This window comes from Microtus oregoni, unplaced genomic scaffold (assembly GCF_018167655.1).
Source record: "Microtus oregoni isolate MIOR12 unplaced genomic scaffold, Mior012 000021F_ref0000039, whole genome shotgun sequence".
In the NCBI taxonomy this organism is placed as follows: domain Eukaryota; kingdom Metazoa; phylum Chordata; class Mammalia; order Rodentia; family Cricetidae; genus Microtus; species Microtus oregoni.
The window spans coordinates 30,640,262-30,667,597 of record NW_024543080.1 but is presented as its reverse complement, the minus strand read 5'-3'; the positions used below and the strand labels follow the sequence as shown (position 1 = coordinate 30,667,597).

Here is a 27,336-nt window from a genome sequence, read left to right as displayed (position 1 = left end):
AAGAAAACCTTTGCAACCTTTAGCTGTGTGCAGAATTTAGAAGTTCACACTGATATTAATAATGTATTATTTATAAATGGATTAGAGTGGAAAGCTTTACCAAAAATTTTGTTTGCTTTTGCTGTTTTCTTTTGTGCAAAACTGGACCGGTGTTCTTACATGGTATATGATACATATCAGGTGATTAACTGTTTCTGAATTTAAAACATTCATATATATGAATAAGGTGTTTAAACTTACCCTAAACACTAAAATTAAGGCACTGTAACTATATCTAATACATGTGAATTTTACAAATCAGTTTTAAACAAGTTAAAGCACCATTGGGGTAGGACACTTCTTGCATTCTACTGCAGTTTATGCCATTTTGTGAAGACAGGAAAAAGACAGAAGACAGAAAGTAAACAGACTCCGCAAACCCAGGCATTTCTCTAAGAGAAAAAAAAAGTGATTGACTAATTGTCTGAATCAACACATAGCATTCAGGTTTTTTTAATGGTGCTAAAGATGATCATTAAATAGGATTGGGTCATTTGGGACTTTAATGAAGCTCCCCATAATCCCACCTGCGAGCGTCTTATTTCAGTAGATGTATTGCAGGACAGGTCCCCAGAGCTTCTCAAATCCATGTAGGAAATTAAAGCCAATGAATTTGGTGTGGTCGTTAAATGCTTCCAAATCCACATACTGAGACTTAATCACTGCTATGACAGTATTAAAACAGAGGGCCTTTAGGAAGTGGATAAGTCATAAAGCCATTAGTGACCTTATAAAAGTTTCAGAAAAGTGCTTGGCACCTCTGACCTCTTTTTCTACGGGATCATGTAAAGATGGCTTAAGTGTGAAACGAAGAACAGGTCTCTTGGTTCCTAAATCTATTGTCACCTTGATGGTGGACTTCTTAGCCTCCAGACTATGAGAAATAGCTTTCTAAAACTGGGAAGATGGTCCAATGGGTAATACACTTGCCAGACAATCATGAGGATCTGAGTCTGATTCCCAGAATCTACATGGAAGCTGGATGTGGTAGCTTCCATAACCTCGGTGCTCCTGGGGAGGTGGAAGGCAGAGACAGGAAGGCGCTGGATGCACACAGGCTGGCTATCCCGTCATATACAGTGGTAAACAAGGCGATCCCTGTCCCAAACAAGCTGTAAAGATCCACCTGTGTCTTTGCTACTCCCACACTGGGCTCACAAACACCAAGTAGTCATGCTTGATGCTTTTATACGGGTGCCCTAGATTTGAACTCTGATCCTTATGCTTTTACAAGTGCCCTTGCTCACTGATCATCTCCCCAGCCCCTACAGTTCAATATTTATTGAGGATTTTTTAATCCATATGGTTTTCCCATTGCGTTCATTTTTTTTCCTTTTTTATTAAGATTTGGGGGGGGGGGGCGTTTCGAGACAGGGTTTCATCAATACAATCTTTTCTCAATTTACATAGCTATCCCTGTTCCCACTCCCTCCTCTCCTCCCATTCCACCCTGCCTCCCACCCCACCCCCTCAGAAAAGGTAAGGCTTCCCATGGAGTGTCAACAAATTCTGACACTTTACTTCAGGCAAGACCCCCCCCCCCATATCTAGGCTGAGCAAAGTATCCCTCCAGATAGAATATCCAACTAGGACTTTAAGCAACAGCAGAGAAGATGCCTAAACTGGCCTTCCCCTGTAGTCAGACTGATGACTACCTTGATTGTCATCATGGATCCTTCATCCAGCAACTGATGGAAGCAGACACAGAGATCTACAGCGAAGCACTGGGCCAAGCTAGCAGAGACCAGTTCACTGAGCTCATTTGAATCAGTCTCTCTCCATTAAAACCAACAACTTTGACAGAGTGTGCTTTATTGCTTTACACACACTGTGTCATTGTCTGCCTATGCATTAGATGCTGCTCAGCCTAACTGTGAAAGGTGAGGCAGATTTCTCATGCCCCCCCCCCCCGTGCTGGGTCAGTATCTTGAATGTAGCAAACATCTGAAGCAAATAGCCAATAATCTTATCTAACAAATTAAAGCCATGGTTGTTCCCCAAAGCAGTTGTTATATAAACTATTTTATTGCCTAGTTGTATCTTCTTCAGAACTATTTTTTGAAGAACAGGAATGCCAAGTTTCATATAATCTCATTTGCTAATTTGTTAAAAAAGCATTAGCTATGACATATGGACATTTACTATGTCAGAATTCATATTGCCAAAATAAATTCATTCCCTTTCCACTAGCTGGTGCAATATTTTATGTGAATTTCTTTAAAATGCATCTCTAAGTAATCTACACAGTCAGAGACTTTTGTAACTGGTGGTGGGTGAATTATTTAATTGAATGATTGTGTTGATAGTATGTAGTGAAATGAATTTACATAAAAAACGAGTTAACAATGTCTTCATTAACAACATCAAGGTTTTAAAGTGTTTCTTATTAATGTGGAAAAGTCATCCAATTAATGTTATTCATTACAGTCATTGTAAACCATTTATTATTGGTTAATAATAGCAAATATTAAGCTCAAGATACTTGACATGTTAAATAAAATTGAGCCCCAGATCATTCTGCCCTTTGTTGAACTTTTATTGAGCATTCTTTCAAGTTCTAAACCCAACAAAAGCAATTCGTTTTAGGTAAATGATAGAAGAAGGGTCAGAATTGTTGCACAAATTACAGGTTGCCCAAACCTTAACACACACCTTAAGAAGAGGATACTTTCTGTAATGCAGAGTGAGGAAAAGTCTTGGAAGACCCCAAAAGAGTAGATGCAGTGTGACAGAAGTGAGCATTTCCAATTTCGGCATAGCTCTCTCTAATGTCACTTGGGCTTCCAACCACCATGAGAAGAGCGTGCATGAATGGCTTAAGAATTGACGTTTGTTCTCTTGACATTTTTGTCTTTGCTATGCCAGGTTAGTTTAGATAAATCAGCAGAAAAAGGCCAAGCAACGCATCTCAGCACTTTCTGTACAAGCCTGGAGACCTGAGTTTGGTTCCCCAGAACCACACAGGGTAAAAGGAAGAATTGACTCCTCAGGGTTTTCCTCCGGTCTCCACAATGAGCCCGGAATGTTGTCCACACACACAGCATTAACTCATACACACACATAATTATTATTATTACACATTATATAATAATCATACATATTATACTATAATTTTGTGGTTATATAATGTTATATTGTATATTACCATTTTTCTTTTTTTATTGAAAATAGATTCTTTTTTAAAAAAAATCTTATTTCACATACCAGTCCCTCCAGTGCTACTGCCTCTTCTACCTTCTCCCCACCCCACCCCCCATCTACTTCTCAGAAAAGGTGAGGCCTCCCATTGGGAATCAGTCTACCTCAAGACATAGCAATACCACTCTTGGGCATATACCCAAAGAATACACAGTCATACTACAATGACATTTGTTCAGTTATGTTCATAGCAGTATTATTCATAATAGCTAGAACGTGAAAGCAATTTAGATGCCCCTCAACCAAAGAATGGGTAAAGAAAATGTGATACATTTACACAAAGGAATACTCAACAGTCAAAAGAAAATGACATCTGGAAATTTGCAGGCAAATGGATAAATAATTTAAAATTATTTATTTTAAATCTTAGAACAAAGAACGCAGTCTAGTAGCAATTACAGAATCATGTTTTTCAAAAGTTCCATCCTTAAATGCCAATTGCTTACTGTCTGGCCTGGTAAGACTGGATGCAGCTACCATTGAAGCAGCTGGGGAGAGGGCATCACAGTCCTAAACGTCTATCTATCTTCCACCTCTTCCCTACTAATGAGATAATAGGAGGAGAAAGGTGGACTACACTGCAGCTCTTGCCTTCTTTTGATCCAGATACCGCAGTGGAACTAATTTCGGTTTTCTCTAAGATAAACTCTGGAGGAAAACTAAAAGGTTATAACAATCTTAACAGGATTTTTTTTTTTACTATTTTAGTATTTTATCTTATTTGTGGTTTTTCTGCATGCATACCGGTGCAACACATGCATATATAGTGCTCATGGAGTCTAGAAGAGAGCATTGAATCTCTTGTGACTGGCATTACCAACAGTTATGAGCTGCCATGTGGGTGCTGGGAACAGATACCAGGTCCTCTGGAAGAACAGCCAGTACCCTTAACTGCCAGCCATCTCTCCAGCCCTAGTCTTAACCTTTTTAAGAACAATGTGAAAACTACTTCTGGAATGATGAAATGGACCACAATAATTTGTTAAGACACACAAGTAAATAAAGATACTAAAAACCAACCCAAAAAATATTAGAATAATCAAGTAGCCAAATATTCCTTAAATGCTTTGATTTCAGTAAACGACCTTAAACTCCACATCTGAGTGTCTCTTTGGGCAGCAGAGACAGCTCACAAACAAGTACGAGCATCTGATAAGCACTCACTGTGGCTCATTTTCCTCCCATTTCAGTTGGGGCAATCTCATTGAGAACCATCTGATACAGGGCCTCCGCTCCACCTATGTTCTCATGAGTCTATGCCAGTATAGAGACAGGTTATGCCCCGATCAGTTAGAAAACTGCCCACCAGGTTTTACCACTACAAAGTCATGTCCAGTAGTAAAACCACACCCTTCAGCAGGCTTCTGCAGTGAAACAAAGTTGGGGTCCTGGGCTCGCTGAAAAGAAGCAAAGGATGCATCATGTGGAACCAAGATGCATCTCAGGGTGAGGTATTAGGATGTGCATGCTGGCACTGGGCTTGTGCTCGGTTGTTTGAGGAAGGCTCAAGGCAATATGGTTCACTCTAAATATGGTATGGACAGAAAATAAACAATTTCATGGTTCCTTGTTTCAGTTCTTATTGACCAGACGAGAAGAGTGGAGAGGAACTAAGCATATATCTAGTAAAGAAGCGGCAAGCGCTGTGTCAGCCAGAAGAGAGGGGTATTACCCAGTATTTGTGCTTCACATGGTGTTCTTATTTCACAGTGTCCAGATGTAGCTATGGAATTAGCTTGCTTTTTTTTCCCACTCCACTATCGTGGAGTGTTCTTACTTGGCATTGCTGTTGCATGAAATTGCTAATACACAATAGGAGAGCAGCATCAGATGGCTTTGAGAATCAAGTTCACTGGATGGTAGTCAGGAATTGATATTTGTCATCTTGTTGGTTAGTTACTGTGGTTTCTTTTCTCTTGTAACTGATATCAAATTCCTACTGAAGTGGGTACATGGATATGAATATATACAAGTACGAGCATGGACAGATAAGTTGAAAGAAGGTCAGTTGATGGTAGAGGACACCTCATTATACTTTGAAGTTTGGTTAACATAAAAGAAATTATAGAAATAAAAATTATTTGGCCACTTTAATAATTTGATCAGATGAGAGTCATCAAGGAATGATTGATAGGAAACAGCATAGTTATATAGTCCCAAATTCCCTCAAAATAAATATCAGTCACAAGGAAAATGGTTCCAAGAAAACTGTCAGATCGTCTGATATGATGATGACAAGGACTGTGGTGGGGAAGCCACCGTTTGCCTAGAAGTTACATACAAAATGCATTATGATGATATTATAATTATGATAATCGAATGGCATGCAGGAGCTGGATATCTGCATAGACTTAGAAAGTCTTCAAAAGTAATCCGAGACATTGGAATTATTCCATCCAAGGCTCAGGGAATATCACTGGAGAGGAAGCAGAAATAATTTAAGAGCCAAAGGAAAGGGTGAAATGTAGAACACTGTCTCCTGGTCATGGCATGGATCTAACACTCTCCAACTCTCAGGAGCTGTGATTACTTGTATGTGACCTGCGCAAGAATGGACTCATCAGCCACATCCTTCATAGGTTCTTTCCCTTCCTGAGGATTTATAGACTAATGTTTGCTGGGTGGTGGAGTTGAAGAGAAGATATTTTCTTTGGTGGTAGAGCCATTGATAAGCAATGTGCCTATGATTAATCCTTCAACCATATTCTTGTAAGCAATACTAATGAAACTCATTGACTCACAAAAATAATGGCAGGAACTTTGCAATTAACTGTCCAGTCATCTTCTATGCTGGTTGGTTTTATGTCAATTTGATACAAGTTAAAAATTATCAGAGAGGGGGAGCCTCAATTGAGAAAATGCCTCTATATAATTGGACTTTAGGCATTGTAATGTCTATAGGGAATTTTCTAAATTAGTGATAAATAGAAGAGGGCTCAGCATATCATGGGTAGTTCCAGCCTGGACTGGTGGTTCTTGGTTCCATAAGAAGGTAGGCTGAACAAACCACAGGGAGCAAGACAGTAAGCAGCGCCCCTCTATGACCTTTGCATCAGCTCCTGCCTCCAGGTTCCTTCCCTGTTTGAGTTCCTGTCCTGATGCCCTTTGATGATGAACTGTAATGTGAAAGTATAAGCCAAATAACCCCCTTGCTCTCCAACTTGATTTGGTCATGGTGTTTCTTCACAGCAATAATAAACCTAACAAGACATCTTCCTATGAGCCATATTACACCATCTCTTTCTTTTGTGTCTGAGCTATCATTTTTTCAGCTTTGAACTCATTTTATCTCCTTTCTGTACTTCTTAAGATGTACACTTACACTCCTAGTTCTGGATTTTACATTTCTGGTCTATTTTGAAGTTCTAATTTTTATTTTCTAGCCATTATATCTCTGCCTTTCGTAGTCTTTGATGTGTACTTCTATTTCATTATGAGTTCAGAACACTGACCTTATCTCATGCATGGGTCCTTCTTTGATGTGTGGGTAATAACATCAAGTATTTAGAAGTTTATTGGCATAAAGAAGTATTTTTGTTTAACTTCCAGCTTCCCAGAGTTTGAACTTGTCAATTTCTAATTTAATTATGTTCGGAGGATGCACTTGCCATGCTTTCAATACTGTGAAATTTATGAGCCTTGTTTGTGATGTAGCATATGGCCACCATGGGAAATGATCTGTGCGTACCAGACAGGAATGTGCTGTCCTTGAGTATCTTCTGGGTTATAGGAGTGCCAGTTGCTTCCTAAGCATCTACAAATGTTAGGTCACATTTCTGAGAAGAGTGACATTAAGTCTTCTCTGGTCGTGTTGATTTGGAATTCAGGGGTTTTTTTTCACCAATTAAGAGTCAGCCATGGTAGTTAGGTTGTCAGCAACCAGACTCTTATTAGAACACTTGTTCCTTCTTTTAATTCCTTAACTTTTTGCTTTATATTTTTAAATGTTTTAAAATTACTGTTAATGAACATGTTCATCTTTCCTGGAACAGCACATGTGTGTGGCAATAAGAGATCAGCTCTGGGATTCAGTTCTTTCCTTCCTACATGTTGGTCCTAGGAAATCAAGTTCAGATCAGCAAGCTTGGCTGTGAGCACCACCTGCTGAGCTGTCTTGCCAGCCTAGCTTCTAGAGTTTATGTATTTTAGAATTCTCTCTGTGAATGTGGATATATGATGATTGTTATGTCACGGGCTCTTTTTGCTCTAGCAGTATTTATCATAGCCTTTTATAATTTATTTTACTTTTCTTTTTAAAAAGAAAACAAACTATCTTTTTTTCATTTTACATACCAATCCCAATTCCCTCTCCCTCCCCTCCTCCCATTCCTTCCACCCACCCCGTTCGTTCCTCAGAGAGAGTAAGGCACATTGCTTTGAGGAAGGTCCAGTGTTCTTCCTACTATTTCTAAGCTGAGCAAGGTATCCACCAAAGAGAATAGGTCCCTAAAAGCTAGTACAAGCAGTAGGGATAAATCCTGGTGCCACGACCAGTGGCCCTGTAGTCTGCCCCAGCCATGAAACTGTCACCCACATTCAGAGGGACTAGTTTAGGCCTGTACTGGTTCCTTCCTTATCCAACTGGAGTTTGTGAGCTCCCATCCTCTGCTTTGTCATATTAACCTGGACTCGCAAATGATTAATAATACTATCAATGTAAACTATTACTTACAAATAACATAGGATATAGAATCTATGTTAACATTTCCAAGTAAAAAAATTCTAATTTGTTTTAATATTCTTATTATAATAGCATCTATTTGTGCAGCCATTTATAAAATATTGATTATACCTTGGAATCTGCCCTAATTTCCATAATGTGAACATGAATGAGAAATTCCCTGCCTTTGAATTCAAAGTTTAATGGAGGAATTAGCTAAAAATATTAATTATAGTAAATTACAAGAGATCAATATATGATGTCATACAGGAGTAAGCAGAGTGCTGTGGGTGTCCTGGAGAATGTCTGTCTGACCATCGTAAGAAGTAACAAAGCATGTTGTTTTTAACTGGTACTCAGAAAGGCCAGCCTCACAAAAAAGATGTGATAGATACAAGCTTCTGAGCAGTTTCCCTTGCATGAGGACAGAGCTCAGGGTCAATTAGCATGAACACTTATCTAGAAGACACATGGTAAATGACAGTAGAAGATGGAACTCAGCCAGAAGATGCATTTCCAATTGCTAAGCTTTCTACTCTTCAGCCTCTGGACCACTGATGTTCACTGAGGTCTTTGATGATCGAAGCAGTTTTTGCTTTTGTTTTGCCTTTAGCTTTATCTCTGGTTGTCATAGACTGCATCAGAAAGTGGTGCAAAAAAATGCAGGTAACAGCTTAGACTCATAGGAGGCTTTGGATTCTTTGGGTTTAAATAGGGAGGGTGTGGAATGGATCAAATTCAGATGGCATTTATGGTACAAAACCGACAAGATGCACTAACAGTGACACAAAGAGGGCTGAGTGATTGCTAGGGTGGTGGAGGATTTGTCAGAAGGCCATCCAGAAGAAACAGGACTTGAAGAAGTTCATGCATACTTACCTGAATAATCACCAGATAAGAGCTAGGATACAAGAGAGAATTTGGGTAACACCCAGAAAGCTTGGAAATAGAAAAGCATTGGTAACTCAGTAGTGGAATCCTCACTGGCCAGAAACATAGGAGCCAAGTCACTCCTCGTCCAGTAATTGTGGTGGGTCCTGAACAAATAGTCTGACCTCTGTCAGGGTTGGAAAAATGACTTGATCTGATGTCCTCAGACTCAAGTTTCGGTGAGGTGGGAGCTGTGTGAGGCTCCCAGCCAGCATGGTCGTTTCAGCACTCAATAAGCCTTGGAACTGATCTCACCTCTTATTGGGGTAAAATCAACATGTTCCAAAGATCATGAATTTGTGTAATAATTCTCCCCAACTAATGTATTTCCTGTGGGCAATGCAAACAGTGCACATTGGCCTTTGTTAGCTCTGAAATCACCCAGGATCTATTTAGACGTCTCAAATCCTGATAGTTACTGGAGCCACAGTTTAAATGCAGCTCTTCAGAGAAGCAATAAGCTGAGTAGTGACCTAGGGAACCAGTGATTATATACAAAAAATAAATCATAAAGCACTTGACCTCTGATAAACACTTTGAGGTCCTTTTTGATCTACGAGATTCTGTGAGTTCATTTTTCCTGCCTGTGACATTTAAATATTTTTAATTACTAACCCTCCAGATTTGCTATTGGTATGAATCAGGGTTTTTTATTTAATTAAGTAAGCTTATCTGTCAACCCTCATAATTAATCCATCCTATCTTAATTACTTTTCCATTTCCGGATTCAGTCATCATATATTAATATAAATGTAGGAAAATATGAGTCATTTTAGTGATAGAAGGATGTGGAATGCCTATTAGATACCTTCACACACTTCCTTCACATATCTAGAAAGATTCAAAACAATTGAGTAGAATTACATTCATATCCCACCAGAAACACACAAATCAGAAAGGAAATCAGCATTTCAATCTATTCATTTACCTTACAACATCAAATATTTATACTCTGCCATATATTTAATAAAATTCCTCATTGTCTAGCCTTCACATCTGTCCGGAGAAGAATTGTAAAGCAGAAAGGAAGCCTTTCTAGGGATAATTGCAGAGTCACAGTGCCCATCGGCTTACTTTTGTACTGGTTCATGTGTGGATTTATATTTATAATCACTGTGGAAATGGGAGCAAAAGAAAGCCTGAACACATTGGCTTCTGTAGTCAGGGCTCCAAGAATGCCTCCGTGAGGTGGTAGCCTTGAAGCTGGCACTCAAATGACACAGTAGGTCATGAGCTGATGACAGTACCAGGTATACCAGGACACAGCATGACCAAGACCCAGTGTAGAAATCTAACTCAGGACAGGGAAGTCCAGTACTGGGGGTGACATGATCAAAAGTGTTGGGAGATAAGCTTAGGACAAGAGAGATTATTCAATCTCAGGAGTGGGGCTTTCATCCAAGACATGTGGTCTGAGCTACACTTGAAAAGACCAGTCTGGAGACTCTATAGTAAATGCACTGCAGGATTCCAGTATGGAAAATGGACAAAAGTCCAGATGAGAAGTTGTTGACTTGTAACCAAGGGTGAGGTTTAAGAGCAGAACAAGAAAGCTTGCTAAATATCTGGTTGTTAAAGAGAGCATCCTGGAGGGAAACAAACTTCTTATTCTTAATTAATCTCACTACATATATATGGACTTTAATCATGGTCTTTCTCATTTTTCCCTTCTTCTCCCACCAACCTCTTCTTTTTCTCAAGTTTCCTTCCTTCCTTTTCATTTGTTTATGATCCACTGTGTTTGATTAGAATCGTTTTTCTGAGCATGGGTGGGAGGTTATTTATTTGATCAAAGAAAACTTATCAATGGCTACCACTGAGGAATATATCACATGCATCCCTTCACCGAACCATCAACTGTCTAAAGTTCTTCACGGCTGACTCTTATGGGACCTTCCCTAATCCATGATGGAATGTTGATGGACTCAATCTTTTTTCTGTATCTGAGTGTGTTGCCTGTAAATACATATGTGTACCACACATATGCAAGGTACCCACACAGGTCAAACGCCATTGAATCCCCTGGAAATGTAGTTATGGATGGTTGTGAGCCACCATGTGGGTCCTGGGAACTAAACACAGGAGCTCTACAAGAATAACAAGTGTTCTTAACCACTGACATATCTCTCCACACCCAAATGGGCTGTCTTGTGAAGGCAGATACTGGCACTGTGAGGTCATGAGTGCAACAGTCATGTCTTGATGAGAAAAGAGAATTTCATGACCCTCCTACTTATCTTATGGGTCTTCTGCTCTCTCTGCCCCCTCTGATATTTCCCTGGTCTTAGAGAGAATGATACAGATGCCCTGCTAAGGGCTGAAAACTCAACAATCACTTATTCTCAGCAGTTTCACTACTTAGAAATCTCTGCATTAACTCATTTATACTTCAAGAAGAAGTGTCTTTGAGGCTGAGAGCAGCCTAATCCATGGGGATAAACAGAAATATTTAGAAGGCAGTGTGATGTCATGTTCATATAGTGAGATAACAGTGAGAAACTCTTCCCTAGGACCTAGGACCTTCCTAGCCACAGGCTTTTGACCAGGCTTATGGTACTATGAATGAATTTTTTTCTTGGAATCAGGCCTAGAAAAACAGAAGCCTCAAGTTTTCATATGCAGATCTTGGCTTCAAACTTTTAGATTTCTGTGTTTAACTTAAAGTGTCTATAGCAACCAGGAATCTATAAATGAAGAGGGGAGGTCTTAAGGGAGCAAGGATAGTAGAACACAAACGATTTGGAAGAAGCTGTATGGGGAGTATAGTTAGCCAATACTAAGGGCATATAAAACAGCCAATTGGAATTATAATATTTCAAACATTAATTTTAAAATATAACTTCGGGGCTAGAAAGAGGGCCCCACCCCTCAGATCACTTGTTGCTTTTGCAGAGGACTTAGTTTTTGTTCTTAGCATCCACATGATAGTTCACAACTGTCTATACCTCCAGTGTCAAGAGAACAAAGTCACCAGGCATACACATGATGTACAGGCATACACGCATGCAGCACACCATGCACACACACACACATGCAAATGCACACACAAATATATATATATATATATATATATACAAAATATATGTATAAAATGTTTTTATACACACACACACACACATATATATATATAATACACACATACATATATGTTTAAGGTGCCCTGAGAACCATGGGTAGATGATGCTGTTCCCAGAAGGTATAGCATTAAACAGTGCCAGGTGTGGGATTCCTTCCAGTGAGTTATTGGTCAGTGATACTCCAGACTTCCCAAAAACAGTACAGGCTGTTGTCACAGCTATTGACTTCCCACTAGAACTAGATGGTAAGTCCTTATTGTGAACAACACTACAGAGGACAGTGAAATCAAGCTGTAACTGAACTCAAAGGTTCCTCCCTGCTAGCTAGCTTTTACCATCCCGAAAAGAGATATGCAAGCTGTTGGGAGAGAAAAACCATCAAGAGGTCAACCAAACTATCAAAATCCTATGGGTTATAACACCAACCAGCCAAGCAAGTTGAGCCCGCTAGTGCCTAATGCCATGATAGTTATGGGGTGACCAACCACCTCTGATTGAATTGTAGGCCTGCTAACTCCAAAGGAGAAAGTCATACTATAGACTTGACACTTTTTACTGTTTTTCTTGGAGGGACCGAGGATGAAATCAACTTATTCATGGTAAGCAAAGTCTCTAACCTTAACATTTTTTTATTTAACATATTCCTTATCCATAACATAACTTATGGACTACATTCATAGGTTGATTATTTTCACGGATATTTATTTCTTTTGTTAACACAAAGTAATTCTTGGTGAGGCTGCCTGAATTAAGTCTAAGGTTGACTACCTAACGTAGGGCACTTTCTTAACACTTTTATGATTTGGTTTCTTCTAACTAAAAACAGGAAAACACACACTTAATGTAATTCCTCCACAGAATTATTATATAAATTGCTTAAGAAAATGCATACAGAATCAACTGGCACACTAACAGACTATCATAAGACTCAATAAATGATATTGAATAGGTGCTATATTCCTCTTTTCTTCCTTGCTATTGTACATCAAACTCTTACCACCAAATAATAAAAACTACAGTAACAGTTTTTATGTTCCTCATATCATGCCATAATTATTTCATATATCAAACATCAATTTTTAAAATTTCATGGCAATAATCCTTATTTAACATAGCCTCAGACTTCCACGCAGTGTAGTATTTATTTATATTTTGGATTTGGGGACAGGGTCTTTCTTTGTAGCCATGGCTATCCTCGAACTCCCTATATAGAAACGTCGTACTGCTCCTGAGTTCACGAGATCCAGTTGCCTCTACCTCTCAAGTGCAGAGATTAAAGGCCACCACATCTAGCTAGTATTCATTTTTTAAATGACCCTTCAGTGATTTGATTTTAAAAATATGCTAAAACTTTCTAGAGATATTGACTATTATCAGCTTTATTACACAGTTAATGTTTTCAGCTCTTAAAGTAGGTCGAGGGATAGTGGGTATCCAATCCCAAGATTACATAAATCATACAAAAGCTTAGTGCTGCCTCTAGCAATGCTGTGATACCGCAGGGTTTGCTCAGTGTGGTCCTCCTGCATCTCTTTCCCTTTGGGCTCTGGACCACATTGGCTTTAAGATGGGAAAAGACCCTATTTGCCCAGGTCACACATTAACTGAAAACCTTATATTCCTCTGCTTCTGGCCTTCCTATAAATGCTGGTTCTGCAAGGCTGCAGGGCTACAGCTGCATTCTAGAGCTGTGATTGGTTATTTGCTTCTCAAAATAGGCTGGAGAACAGTAGGAAAATAGGGTAGGTGAGAGCAGCATATGGCTGAGTTTTCATGGGCAGATGTGCTGGAAAATAACAAGGATATTCTTTTAATTTATTATCTTTGTTATAAATGAGATGTGCGGGTAATTCATATTGAAGCTGGGATTGAGGTATATTTAGTAAATATGCCGTTCATAAGATACCACATTAACCTAGTTCTTGAAGACTGTGGTTCTCACGTTTACTGAAGTCAATTAGGCAAGCAAGCAACAGACTCTTGGCAGCAAGAATCTCAAGAATGTCACCACTAATGCAGAATGCAAACCAGAAAGCTTTGGAATCTCTCTCTCTCTCTCTCTCTCTCTCTCTCTCTCTCTCTCTCCCTCTCCCTCTCTCTCTCTCTCCCTCTCTCCAAAATGTTTAAAATTAAACACATAATGCTCTTTTCGTTTCAGATTCTCTATTGTTTCCTAGATTTTCTAACAACTGGGAATAAGAATATCTTATTTCAGAGCTCCTATGTCATACAGCATTTGTAAAACAATTCCTGTCTGTGATACAGCGGGGACATCCCTAAGTTCTGGATAGGAGCTGTCATCCTGTGGATCAGCTGGCCTACTTACTCTACAGTGGGATCTGATAGTTGCTAATAGTGGTTTCCATTGTGTATTATTCCTAAACATTGTGCTGATTGCATGAATGCTGTGCTTAACTTTATTAAAAAAAACTGAATTATTCTAAACAGTATAGGAAAAAATAGTATAGCCCAGATAGTTCTATATTTATAACTAGACCAATCAACCTGTATATTTTTAAATGCTTGTGATGTATTAAGCTCAAATATCTGATTGCCTAACAGTGCTTCCTTCTCCTTCCTCCAAAGACAGTGGGGCATGGATGTTGAAAAGTATGATATAAACACCTACCTGGGCATGAGCAATCAGCTCTAAGGTCTCAGCCTTGCTGGCCACACAGAGCTGGCAGTTGATGTGTTGCCCATCCCTTAGACTGTTTTGCACAGGCCTAGTGGATGGATCACTGTAAAAATAGCCCAGCAGACAGAGATCACATCAGCTCACAATTGGGGCCCCCATCTTGATTGCATTTATATTTTTATTTAGTCCTTCATTTCCCAAGGAATATATAAGTTGGCATACTCACTTGACACATATTCGTTTCTGTTACAGACACAGGAGCAGAACGGCAGGCACTAAGAGAAACTGTGTATCCCAAACTGCGAGAATTTTGCAGAGAAAACTACGGCTTGGAATTCCAGGTAAGAGTCACCTCTTTCCCATGTTCATCTGGAAAGGCAGTGTTTGCTTCCTATCACAATGTGGGTACAACAAAAGCAAATTTGAATCTGCATATTATTTTTATTTCTTTAAATATGAGGAAAGAAACGCATAAAATGGAAATGATTAGTTAATTTTGGCAGTTTCATATTTATGTTTCTATTTCATGGACTCTGCCTGGTATTTCTCATATTTTTCCTAAAAGCAAGGGGTGGTTTGTTTTTTTTTTTTTTTTTTTTTTTTTGCTTTTTCCTAGTCTCTATTCCTACCAAAAAGATGAAAGTTGCTGAAGCTTCAGCCTTAAGCTATCACCCACAGAATATATTGCATCTCAGATCAAGATCAACTTTCGCAGTACTTGCTTTCGGTAGGCAGGCAGCCTCCATCACCTTGCCTTTTAGTCTGTGCTTGTGTGAAGATGTCTTCTTCCCTACATACACCAGTGCTGTACCTTTTCCTAACCCCACCCCCTCTGTGTGTGCTGCTCCTTCAAAGACAGTAACTACACACATCACTACTAAAGTTCACCAGCCTCAGCTATTTTATTTCTTTTGCCACATGATGGAAAAATGCTGGATGTATCTTGGACACCCAAAACCTAAAGTCGGTGGCTTCTAAAGCAAATAATATTATTTATTCAGAAGTTTTCAGCCTCATTTACCCTGGAAATCTTAGCTGTCAGGTGCTCTCAACTTTGTGTTTCTGCGTCAGGTGATGAATATGTAACAGGGCTTCGAGGTAGAGGAGTACATCATATGTTATCTAAGCACTGCTAAAGGAAGAAAATTTCACCCTTCATTTGTCGCCTCCTGGAAAAATAGTTTATCTCAGTACACCTCATGACGATTTCAAATGCGGTTTCGGAAGTAATCACTCCTAAATGGCTTCAATCTTGGTGAACGTTGTCAGTCAGCAGTGAGCCATTATGAAGCACACACTGAGCAGTTGCTCATAAGTCACCATTTACGTGATAAATGGGAGCCTAAATTAAATCCTTTGACATGGCTTCAGCAGTGCCTTCTCTGGGGATTTTGGCTGTACTGATAACAGCTCCCCCAGTTGTTACAAACTCCGCAACCTGTCAAGATTCCCAAGGACTTAGACATTCTTTGGGGGACTCAATTACTTTGGGGAGAGAAAAGTAGCTGAGCATGTTAACTGTGTCTTTGAGTCTGTGGTACATCATTTCTGTCAGCCTAGGGAGGAGGGAGTTGAGTGCTGAACAGCCTCCCAAAAAACAAGCCACCCACTGGGATCGGCAGAAAAAGAAAATAAAAGGAATAAAAGTGAATTTTGTAAATTAGAGCTAACCATGGGCGAAGACTGAAGTAGCCAGAGGAAAACCGTGAAAGGACCCACAGAGCTAACTGTTGGCTGGAGCGCTGGAGCCCTCCATGAGGTGCTGGGTGCACACAGCAGGAAGCACAGAGAAGGCATGAACCCCAGTGTGCCTTCACCTGCCCATGCCAGAGTACAGCATCTAAGCCAGGCATGGGGATGGGGTACCTGTGAGATGGTGTTGAGATTAAAAGTGAAATGCATCAGGTAGCGTTTGCTTCCCAACTGCTAGCCTAACAGAAGCCCAAATGCATATTATCTGACTCTTCCAAGAATGTGCCTTGTGCTTCAGTTCTCTGTGGGCAGTTAATTATACATCTTCTCCTGGGAGATATATTTTCAAGGGAACAGTTCTCTTTTCCTCAACAGTAACAAGATGTGGTCCCAGGGAATTTGTGAGAGACTTGCTTATCTTCAGTTATGGATTGAACCCGGGAGAAACAAAGCTCCGAGTCCCTCCGCCATGAAAGCCTGTTCTGCTCCCCCTGCCCTTTGCTTAGGATGATCTTTCAGCTGGCTGTGCTTCTCCTCCACCCACCCCTCTCTTTGGACTGGTTCTTCCCAGCTTTGCCTGCTGAATCCTGCTCATTTCTAGGGCTTCTCCAATGTAATCTCAGATCTTTCTCCCCTGCTATCTGACTGCAAAACTATAGGTGCCTCTTGCAGCTCTCAAACTTTGAAGTCTCCTCCCTGCCCTTAGGTTGTGTTCTATGCCATGAATTCTCATCCCTTCCTCTTCAAAGGGGTACTTTATTACCATCCCTCTGCCCACCACTTTTTAGAAGGACCTAAAGTCAACCCCACATGTTTCTTTAAAGTCACATTAATTTAGGTCTCTGCACAGTGTATGTCACTATCAGATATTTTTCTTGTTTTTTTTTAATAGATTGGCTTTCTTGCCTCTTTCCAACTAGATTCTAAGTTCCACAATAAGAAGCCCTGTCTATCCTCATGGCAGCTACATCCTTCAGCCTAGGACTGTGCCTGTAGTCAGGAAGAATCAATAGGATCTTTTGGCATAAATATGAATGGAAGAAGAGGCAGTGTAAAATTTACCGCCTTAAGAAAAAATTCTCCGTTCACCCCGAACCTGACAGGTGCCACATATCCTTCCTGCAATCTTCTATAACCCCATGCTTGAAAATCATGCATTGGATTCATTCAAAACAGCCCATGCAGTGGTTGACATTCTAAGTGACAGTAATACAGAAGCAGAGCATAGAAGGACCAATGTTGCTGAGGGAGGGAGGTGATGAGCAAATTCCAGGGATGATGAATGAATCTTACCGAATTAAAGCCATATGAAAAAGATAAAGCTGTCTTAGGGGAATTAGAGAAGGCCAGGTGGCCAGAAAGGACTTGGAGACAAGATGATATTTAAACAAATATCTGCAGATAGTGACAGAGCAAATCATGCAGATGTCTGGAGGAGGAGTCCAGACATAGGGAAGAAGAAGAGGCCTGAAAAGAGAAAGGGCGTGTTTAGAATGTTCCATGAACAGTAAAGAGAGTAAGTATGCATGGAGTGGGCAAGAAGGCTAATTCTAGAAGACATCAAAGTCAGATCATGGGCCCTATAGGACATGATCAAGGACTTGGAATTTTACTGAGCAAAAGAGGAAAGATTCAGAGAGATGGCTCAGCGGGTAAAGGCACTTACCATCAAGGCTGACAACCTGAGCTCGATCCCCACAAACCACCTGGTGGAGGAAAAGGATTGACTCCCACAAATAGCCCTCTGACTGCCACCCACGCACTCGGCATGTTGTGTGCCCGCATCCACATACACAAGCACATGTACAAAATGTAAAATACGAAAGGAATGACAGCTGTGAGCTACTTTAAAGAACTTTGCTCAGAGGTGAATAAAATGGTGAAGGGAGACGTGGAAGAAGGAAGAAGGTGGCACAAATAAAAATCACAGGATCCACAGCAGCTACTTAGATAAATTCCCTCATGGCTAGAAGACTACCCAGCTTCCCCACGCTTAGGCACGTAGCTCACCATAGTAAGCAATTGAGGAAAATCTTTACTGCGCTAGATTGGTAGACTCTGGGACTGTACTTTAAACAAGACAGAGAAAGATGATAAGAATTTTCTCTTTCTCTCCATGCCTTTTATCTGTTAGCCTATGTGGCAGGGTATTAGTCCCTTTATTTTTTTCATCCAGACTAAGATGGATAATGGAAAGGCACACGTGTGCACTGAAACAACCAGCCCGTTTGACTTGTCAGCATTTGGGGAGTGCCCCAAGTTCCTGAAAACAGGGTGGATGCAACTGGAGAGAAATGGACTGAGAAAAATGCAGGCATATCGGGGTAAGAGCTGGAGACTCGTGCCTCTTCAGGTGCACACCGCCTGTGCTCTCTGTCGCGTCTCCTCATCATTCCCATTGCTCCAACCCTGATATAACTCAGGAGTAAACAGCATTCTCGCTCGTCTCCTTACCCTGAATAGACTAGATGTCTTTGAGGAAGGGATTAGCCCTTGCTTGTTCTTTTGAAGTTGGCAGAGCCTGTAGCTGTTTGACATGAATGGTGTTATCAGAAGCGCACATCGCAAAGCTACCTGGTCATCCTCCTTGAATTTGTCTAACTCCATTTGTACATAACCTCTGCAAATGATGTATTATCAACTCCCCTTTGCTGGGAGTTTCTAAAGAACCTGTGGAGGGGATCTCTCTTTCAATGAGCCCAGCTCTCTCTTTGGCTTCATCTACCCTGTTTTCAATTGAAGCAATCTTTTATGACTCCAAAACATTCCTGTCTACCCATCTCGGAACTCATCTAAATAGCCCCACACCTCACAGGCCCCTGTGAAGGCGTAAGTCACAAACAATGCCACACCAATTCAGGGTTATGATTATTAGGGTGGTATTTATTTAAAGGGGAAAAAACTTACAGATCACTGTCCCAGGCAACAGCCCTCTAGGCAACCAGGAAAGGAGTCTAGTCGCAGGCGGAGCAGGAAGTGAAGAGAGAGAGGAGAGGGAAGTGGCCGCTTTTTTAAAGGGAGAGAAACCACGCTCCAATGGGCTGGTACCTCAGCGGAGATAGGCTGGAGGAGTGGGAGGACCTCCCGCAACACCTCCCCCTTTTGTTTAAATAAGAGAGTTCTAAACCTACTATGAAATTATATACAATAAGTACAAATATCCTATTCTAACTAGCTTAGGTCTTGTATAATAAATAACTTGGCCAAGTCATGAGAGAAAGTAACTACACTTATATAGTCTTCAACCCCATCAAAGATCTGAGAAGGGAAATAATGTTACCTGGGTAATTAGGAAGTTCAGTAAAACAAATTCCAAAACATGCAACAAATCACAGAGACAACTGGCTACCTGGGCAATCACCCAAAGTCACGTTAGCAGCGTTGAAGCAACCAACTTTGGCTAAGGCCTAACATAACTGACATACCATTTTCAAAGGCAAGCAACTTTTCAAAACTATCTTACCCTGTCTTGGCAGGATATGACAGCCCTGTTTTATCCATTGATGCACGCTCTGTATCTTTGTCAGTCGTTGAGGTATGGGCATTTCTTTGCCCCAAGGCCAGTTCTGCCAAAAAGAAGGCTCCAGGTGGAGTGTCTTTGGTGCTCAACATTCTCTCGGGAATAGAGTGGTGTTGCCAGGAGCAATTGTGTCTCACTACCACAAAACTCTGAGTTAGATTAAAGGCCATTTTCTACAGCTCTTTGAAGAAGTTGAAGATTATCTATCTATACTGAGTATAATCTCTATATATCTAAAGAACCTGATTAGTCTACTATAAATGACAAACTTAGATGACTATTAGTCTATATAATTCTCAATATCTATCTAACTTAAAGACTAAGACAATAAACGACTGTGAAACAAATGAGGACAATGACCTCCAAATATAAACAATGTACAAATATACATTGCAGTAGGTAAATATATATCAATACACAATCATTATATAAGTATCTTAATCAGAGGTAGAAATGTACACTGCAATATGGTAAATATATACAATATATATATATATCAATACAATATATGTCAATACATAAAAAATGTTTTAAACAGAGGTAGAAACATGCATGCGTACAATAGTCAATATAATTTAACTTTGTATCAATATATAAGAATCTATACCAATGTATTTGTCTAAAAACAGTAACTCACAATTACAAATCTATTATCCCATCATCCCTCTTTTTTTTTTTCAAAATGATCCCTGAGCGTATAAAATTCCTCCCCCAACCCTCAATCGTATACTAATTATAATCAACCCCTAAATGATGTCCCTAAACCCAAGGGCAAGTTTTACTGGGAAAGGGGACGTCGTCCTCTAGAATTACTTCCAGCTGTCATGGGGGCGACGTTCTTTCTGGGGGATCCTGTGAAAGTGAAATGATGGTTAAATTTCAAGATCAATGTCTTTTAAAATTGCCAATAGTCTCTGAGTATTTTGTGCAGGTCTGGCCAAAATGTTGTATATGATGTGCACCATTTCAGCTAACCAAGTTGGAACTGTCTTGTGCAGCTGGTACCAAAAGCAGGTCTTGTAGTAGCGCTATCAGTATCATGACGTCATATCAACCAGGTGGAGTTGTTGTTATGGGGCCCCATCTTCTTCCTGGAAACTTCAAATGTCACTTCAGGAAAAACTCATTGTTCATTATGAAAAACTTAAACATTAATCATATAGACATATATAGACATATATATATATATATATATATATTCAATGAAAGACATGATAGATATATTCAATGAAAAGTATGATAGATATGAAGAAAAGCAAAGATGTTTTCTAAACTCATATTTCTTTCTGTCCCATATCATGGCTCTTGACATGAGACAGAAACTCCAGAACTCTGGGTTTTTCTCTTACCAACAGGCTTGGAATTGGAGAGGGACTGAGCCAGAGTCCAACTTCAAAACCAGCTTTATAAATTTAGAAATATGGTTTAATATTACTTACACAACCCATTCAGTTGTCTTGATATTTCCTATTGGGCAGGTATTTTTCCATCTGTCAGTATCCAAACATCCAGGGTCCCTTGAATTTCTCAAAGATGAGTGTTTTCCTGTGGAGATAAGAACAGAACCCTGCCCCCATTCTATATGTTTTTCTTACCACCTGTATGAATATCATCGTTGTGGATGAGTTGTCATTTCTCCTTTCCAAGAGGTTTCTCCTCTTCAAATCGAAACTTTATTAATTTTGATGGTATCCACAATTTTTCTTCTCCTGTGGAAACAAGAGCAAAACCCCTTCCCCAACGTAGCACATCTCCTGGCTTCCATTGAGAGGTCAGCACATCTTTGAAATAAATCGGTTGATTTAGTTCAGCAGACTTTTCCATTATCCAATGTCTTTCTGCTGCTGTCGTTCCTTTCTCATTAGCGTTAAGAAAATTCAAGGTTAATAAAGCATTATGTAATCTATTTCTGGGGGTATTTTCAGTCCCTTTCTGTTTGTTCAGCATATCCTTTATAGTACGATTTGATCTTTCTATAACTGCCTGACCTGTAGGATTATTTGGTATACCTGTAATGTGTTTTATATTATAATAATCAAAAAAGCGTTTCATTTTCTTAGATACATATGCTGGACCATTATCTGTCTTTATTTGCCCAGGTATACCCATGATGGCCATAACTTCCAATAAATGTGTGATTACTGAATCAGCCTTTTCTGAGCTCAGGGCTGTAGCCCATTGAAAACCTGAATACGTGTCTATGGTGTGGTGTACATATTTTAATTTACCAAATTCCATAAAGTGGAACACATCCATCTGCCAGATTTCATTTCTCTTAGTACCCTTTGGGTTACTCCCTGCAGGCAACGGTGTTTGATTATAGAAAGAACAAGTAGGACATCTCTTTATAATGTCCTTAGCTTGTTGCCAAGTAATGGAAAATTCTTTCTTTAGGCCTTTACTATTGACATGATGCTTCTTATGAAATTCCGAGGCCTGCAACACACTTCCAATCAATAATTGATCAATCTCAGCATTGCCTTGGGCTAGAGGACCAGGCAGACCTGTATGGGACCGGATGTGTGTTATGTACATCGGACAAAGCCTGTTCCTGATTATGTCTTGTACCTGGATAAACAATGAAGTCAACTCTGTGTCATCTGGTATAAATTCAGCGGTTTCAATATGCAAGATAACTCTTTCTGCATATTGTGAATCTGTAACTATATTAAGAGGTTCTTTAAAATCCCTTAGCACCATAAGAATGGCATATAATTCTGCCTTCTGGACAGAATTATAAGGGCTTTGTTCCACCTTACTCAATTCATCTGACTTGTAACCTGCTTTCCCTGATTTATTTGCATCAGTATAGAACGTACGGGCTCCAGTTATTGGAGCATCACGTACAATTCTAGGAAGAATCCAAGAAGTTCTTTTTATGAGATTAAGTCTATCACTTTTGGGATAGTTGCTATTAATTTCTCCCAAAAAGTTAGCACAAGCTCTTTGCCACGGTTCATTGTCTTCCCATAACTTTTTTATTTCTTCAGTAGTAAAAGGCACTATAATTTCTGCTGGGTCTATACCTGCTAGTTGACGAAGTCTCAGCTTACCTTTTATAATTAATTCAGAGACTTTTTCCACATAAGTTTTTAATTTTTTACTTGGTTTATTAGGTATAAATATCCACTCTAAAATAATATCTTCCCTCTGCATTAGAATCCCTGTAGGAGAAATTCTGGAAGGCAATATGACTAGGATGCAGCTAAGATTTGGGTTCACCCTATCCACATGTGCCTCCTGTAATTTTTCCTCAATCATTGTCAGTTCCTTTTCTGCTTCAGCTGTCAGTTCTCTTGGACTATTCAAATCTTTATCACCATCTAAGGTTTTGTTTAAATGAACTATTAGATCAGGTGTTATCCCAACAGCTGGTCATAGACTGGAAATGTCTCCTAACAATCTTTGGAAGTCATTAAGAGTCTTTAACCGGTCTCTCCTAATTTGTGCCTTTTGCGTTTTAATTTTCTCTAACCCTATTCTGTAACCTAGGTAATTAATAGAATTTCCTCTTTGAATCTTTTCAGGGGCAATTTGTAATCCCCACCTAGGCAAGACTTTCTTTACTTCTTCAAACATCCTTTCTAAAGTATCTTTATCTGAATCAGATAATAAGATGTCATCCATGTAATGATAAATGATGGACTTGGGGAATTGTTTACGAATTATTTCCAATGGCTTACTTACAAAATATTGGCACAGTGTAGGACTATTGAGCATACCCTGTGGGAGGACAGTCCATTGATATCTCCTATTAGGCTGAGAATCATTATAAGTAGGCACTGTGAAGGCAAATTTTTCTCTATCCTTTTCTTGTAACGGTATAGTGAAAAAACAATCTTTCAAATCAATAACTATAAGAGGCCATCATTTTGGTAACAGAGAAGGCAAAGGAATTCCAGATTGTAGTGGGCCCATAGGTTGAATTACTTTGTTGACAGCTCTTAGATCTGTCACCATTCTCCATTTACCAGATTTCTTTTTTACAACAAACACAGGAGAATTCCAAGGGCTGGTTGATTCTTCAATATGGTGAGCATCTAGTTGCTCTTGCACCAGCTGTTCCAATGCCTGTAGTTTATCTTCAGCTAGAGGCCATTGTTTGGTCCATATTGGCTTCTCAGTTAGCCATTTTAAAGGTAGGGCCGTTGGTACCTCTAAAGGTTTGGTATTTGCTGTATGTTCTTGTACAGCCTGAATGGCTGGTGACCTTTTTCCATAATGCCTCATCATATCCTTCCCAGAATTATGAGTTCCTGGAAATACAGGAATGTTAATCTGGGTATCCAATTGCTGTAGCAGGTCACGGCCCCATAAATTTATGGCAATATTGGCTATATATGGCCTTAGTCTTCCTATTTGCCCTTCGGGCCCTATGCATTCAACCCATCTTGTGCTTTGTTTTACACGAGATAGGGTTCCAATTCCCAGGAACTGAACATCTACCTCTTGAAGAGGCCAATTCGGATGCCAAGATTCTGGGGTAATGATACTTACATCCGCACCTGTGTCTAATAAGCCTTCAATAAAAGTGCCATTTATACAGACTCTTAGCTTTGGTCTTTGATCATTAATAGAAGTCTGCCAAAATATACGTTTACTCTGTCCTATTGGGTTTTTTGACTCATCCTCCACACGTAATTCTTCATTTAGACCAGTATTACTTTTTACAGCAGAAATTGGAGCTTTTAATTTTCTTGGTGAGGCACGTTCTCCACTGTGACTGGGAATGACTGGGCCACTGTTGGCTTGGGGGCCTGCGAGAGGCCCCCCAAGGAGTTTCCCGATGATATCGGATTGCCCCGTCTGTCTGTTGTTGACCTACATTCGTTGGACCAATGCCTGCCTTTACCGCATCTCCTACGTATACCTGAAGGCCGAGGTCTCCTATTTTTGTCATTCCCAGAAGAGATATTATTCCTAGAAATTCTTTGCCTGCAATTCCTTTGCAAATGTCCTAATTTACCACAATTAAAACACCTGGCAGTTTGATGTCTCCTCATTGCTTTGGAAATCGCTTCTCCTACCCAAGATTCATCATTATAGCTAAACGTCTCAACATTCATCGTATGCTGAATCCATTCATCCATAGGTGCTGATCTAGACTTTAAAGGCCCAATTATCTTTTTGCATTTTATGTTTGCATTCTCAAAAGCTAGAGATTCAAGAAGTATTCGTCTAGCTTCTGGGTCTGTTACCCCTATGTCCAGAGCCTTAATTAATCTTTGCAAAAAGTCAATAAAGGGTTCTCTCTGTCCCTGCCTAATTCTGGTATATGATTCAACCCTTTTTGCTGGATCTTGTATCCTATTCCAAGCATTTAAAGCTGCTTGGTGACATAGACACAGTACTTCATCGTCATAAAGAGCTTGGACCTGTGGATCAGCATATTCTCCTGCACCAAGAATTTGATCTTGGGAAACCTCAATACCTTTTGCTCTTCCTTGCTGTTCCATATGTTTGGATTCTTCTCTGAAATAAATTCCAAACATCAAGGAAGGTCCATTATCTAAAACTGCAGACACTAACTGATGGAAATCATGGGGAGTAGCTCTAGCATTAGAAGCCCAAGTCCTTATCATTTCCTTTACATATGCATTGTGCAAGCCAAAATTAACAACAGCTTGCTTAATTTCTTTCAGATCATTCATTGCTATTGGCGTCCATCTAGCTTCTCTGACTCCCTTTGAGCCTTTAGAATTTGATGCTTTTTCAGAATTAAGTATAGGGTATGTCGCTAGAACCCTGGGTAAGCCAGTTCTAATAGCTGGTGGAGGCCTTGTATCCTGTCCTTGTGCCTCCTTACTCTGTTCACCAGCTGCAATAATTTCCCCAATCTTTTCAAATCTTTTTATCATTGTCTCTCTTAAATCCTGAATCTCCTGACCTGTATATATTTCCAGTGATTTCACTGAGGCATCAATTTTTTGGTCCCCATTCTGCACCTGTGATTCCAAAGCTTTAATTTTTTCCTTCAAAGATAACATGTCCTCCTTAAACTTTTCTTGTATATCATGTAGATTCCCATCTTGGAGGTACATTCTGTCTGTTACCTTATCAAAACTTTGTGATAAAGTCTGAACGTCAAATTCAACAGCCTGAACCCTTTCAGGTAACTTTCTAATACCCTTGGATATGGAATCAATTTTGTCTGTCATAGTATCCACTTGTTCAGATAACCTCTGATTTTCAATAATTTTAATCCTGTCAATTAGTTGTTCATTATTATTTCGTAAAGATTCTATCATTCTTAGGAGTGCCATATTCTTCTGTTCATTATTAGTTTGTAAAGATTCTATCGTTTTTAGGAGTGCCATATTCTTCTGTTCATTATTAGTACGTAAAGATTCAATCGTTCTTAGGAGTGCCATATTCTTCTGTTCATTATTAGTACGTAAAGATTCAATCGTTCTTAGGAGTGCCATATTCTTCCTTAATGATAGAATATGGAAAAGAAAACTGAAGGCTAGTAACAAGCAAATTAAGGTATCCCCATAATCATATAAACCTTGTATGATGTAATTCATTGTATTAGTAAATATAAATTTACTAATCCATTGTATTAGTGAAAACAAAGCAGTAAAATTTGCGTTAGAAACAAAAACTGCAATATTACCTATTATCCAGCAGGTGGCGCTGTTGCAGAGTCGCGGTGAAAACATGGTCCTGTTTCAGTGCCTTAGTAGATGTTAAAAACTGGAAAATGCAAGTTTCTCAACAAAGTAAATGTAATTAAATCAATTCCTGAGACGGAACCAGAAACCCAGAATCCAGGGGTAGAGAAGAGCAATCTGGAAGCCGCTTATGCCTCCACGTGACAGAGTCACCCTGAGGGGTTGCAGCTTTCAGCAACCACGTGCTCTGGTTCGTGCCACTTAAGAGCTGTACTTGCAAGGGAGATTTAAAAATGACTCAGAAAAGAGCAAACCACGCGGCCAGAGACTACGCGGGCCTGTGGAGTTTAAATCCACGTGGGGAGTTCAAGGCCGCTGGCGGCTGAGGAAGGGAGGGCTCCCGCCAAGCCGAACTAGAGCCCCCCAAGCCTGCGGCCGCCAAGCTGAACTTAGGGCCGCCAAGCCCGCAGCCGCCAAGCCGAACTTAGGGCCGCCAAGCCGAACTCGCGGCTGCGAGTGGGGAAAGGAGAGGTTCTAAAACCAAATGTTGGGTGCCAAAATGGAGGCGTAAGTCACAAACAATGCCACACCAATTCGGGGTTATGATTATTAGGGTGGTTTTTATTTAAAGGGGAAAAAACTTACAGATCACTGTCCCAGGCAACAGCCCTCTAGGCAACCAGGAAAGGAGTCTAGTCGCAGGCGGAGCAGGAAGTGAAGAGAGAGAGGAGAGGGAAGTGGCCGCTTTTTTAAAGGGAGAGAAACCACGCCCCAATGGGCTGGTACCTCAGCGGTGATAGGCTGGAGGAGTGGGAGGACCTCCCGCAACACCCCTGAGCCAAAAATGAACCCAGTTATGGCAGGATCTCTGAAGGAAGTTTTAAATGGGTCTGAGCACAAAGAGCTCCTACACTTTAAAGACAATTTTCACGTGAGTCCAGTCATTTAGCTTAGGATCACTCCTGAAG

At 40.0% G+C, this 27,336-nt stretch overlaps 1 protein-coding gene across 1 annotated transcript in view; it reads left to right on the top strand.

Moving 5' to 3' along the window:
* The window catches only part of Nwd2 (NACHT and WD repeat domain containing 2), a 145,887-nt gene that overhangs the window by 39,122 nt on the left and 79,429 nt on the right, over positions 1-27,336 (top strand). Inside the window, exon 2 of the mRNA XM_041671327.1 lies at positions 14,795-14,883. Within this exon, the coding sequence (XP_041527261.1) occupies positions 14,795-14,883 (89 nt within the window). The remainder of the gene's footprint in view (positions 1-14,794; positions 14,884-27,336) is intronic.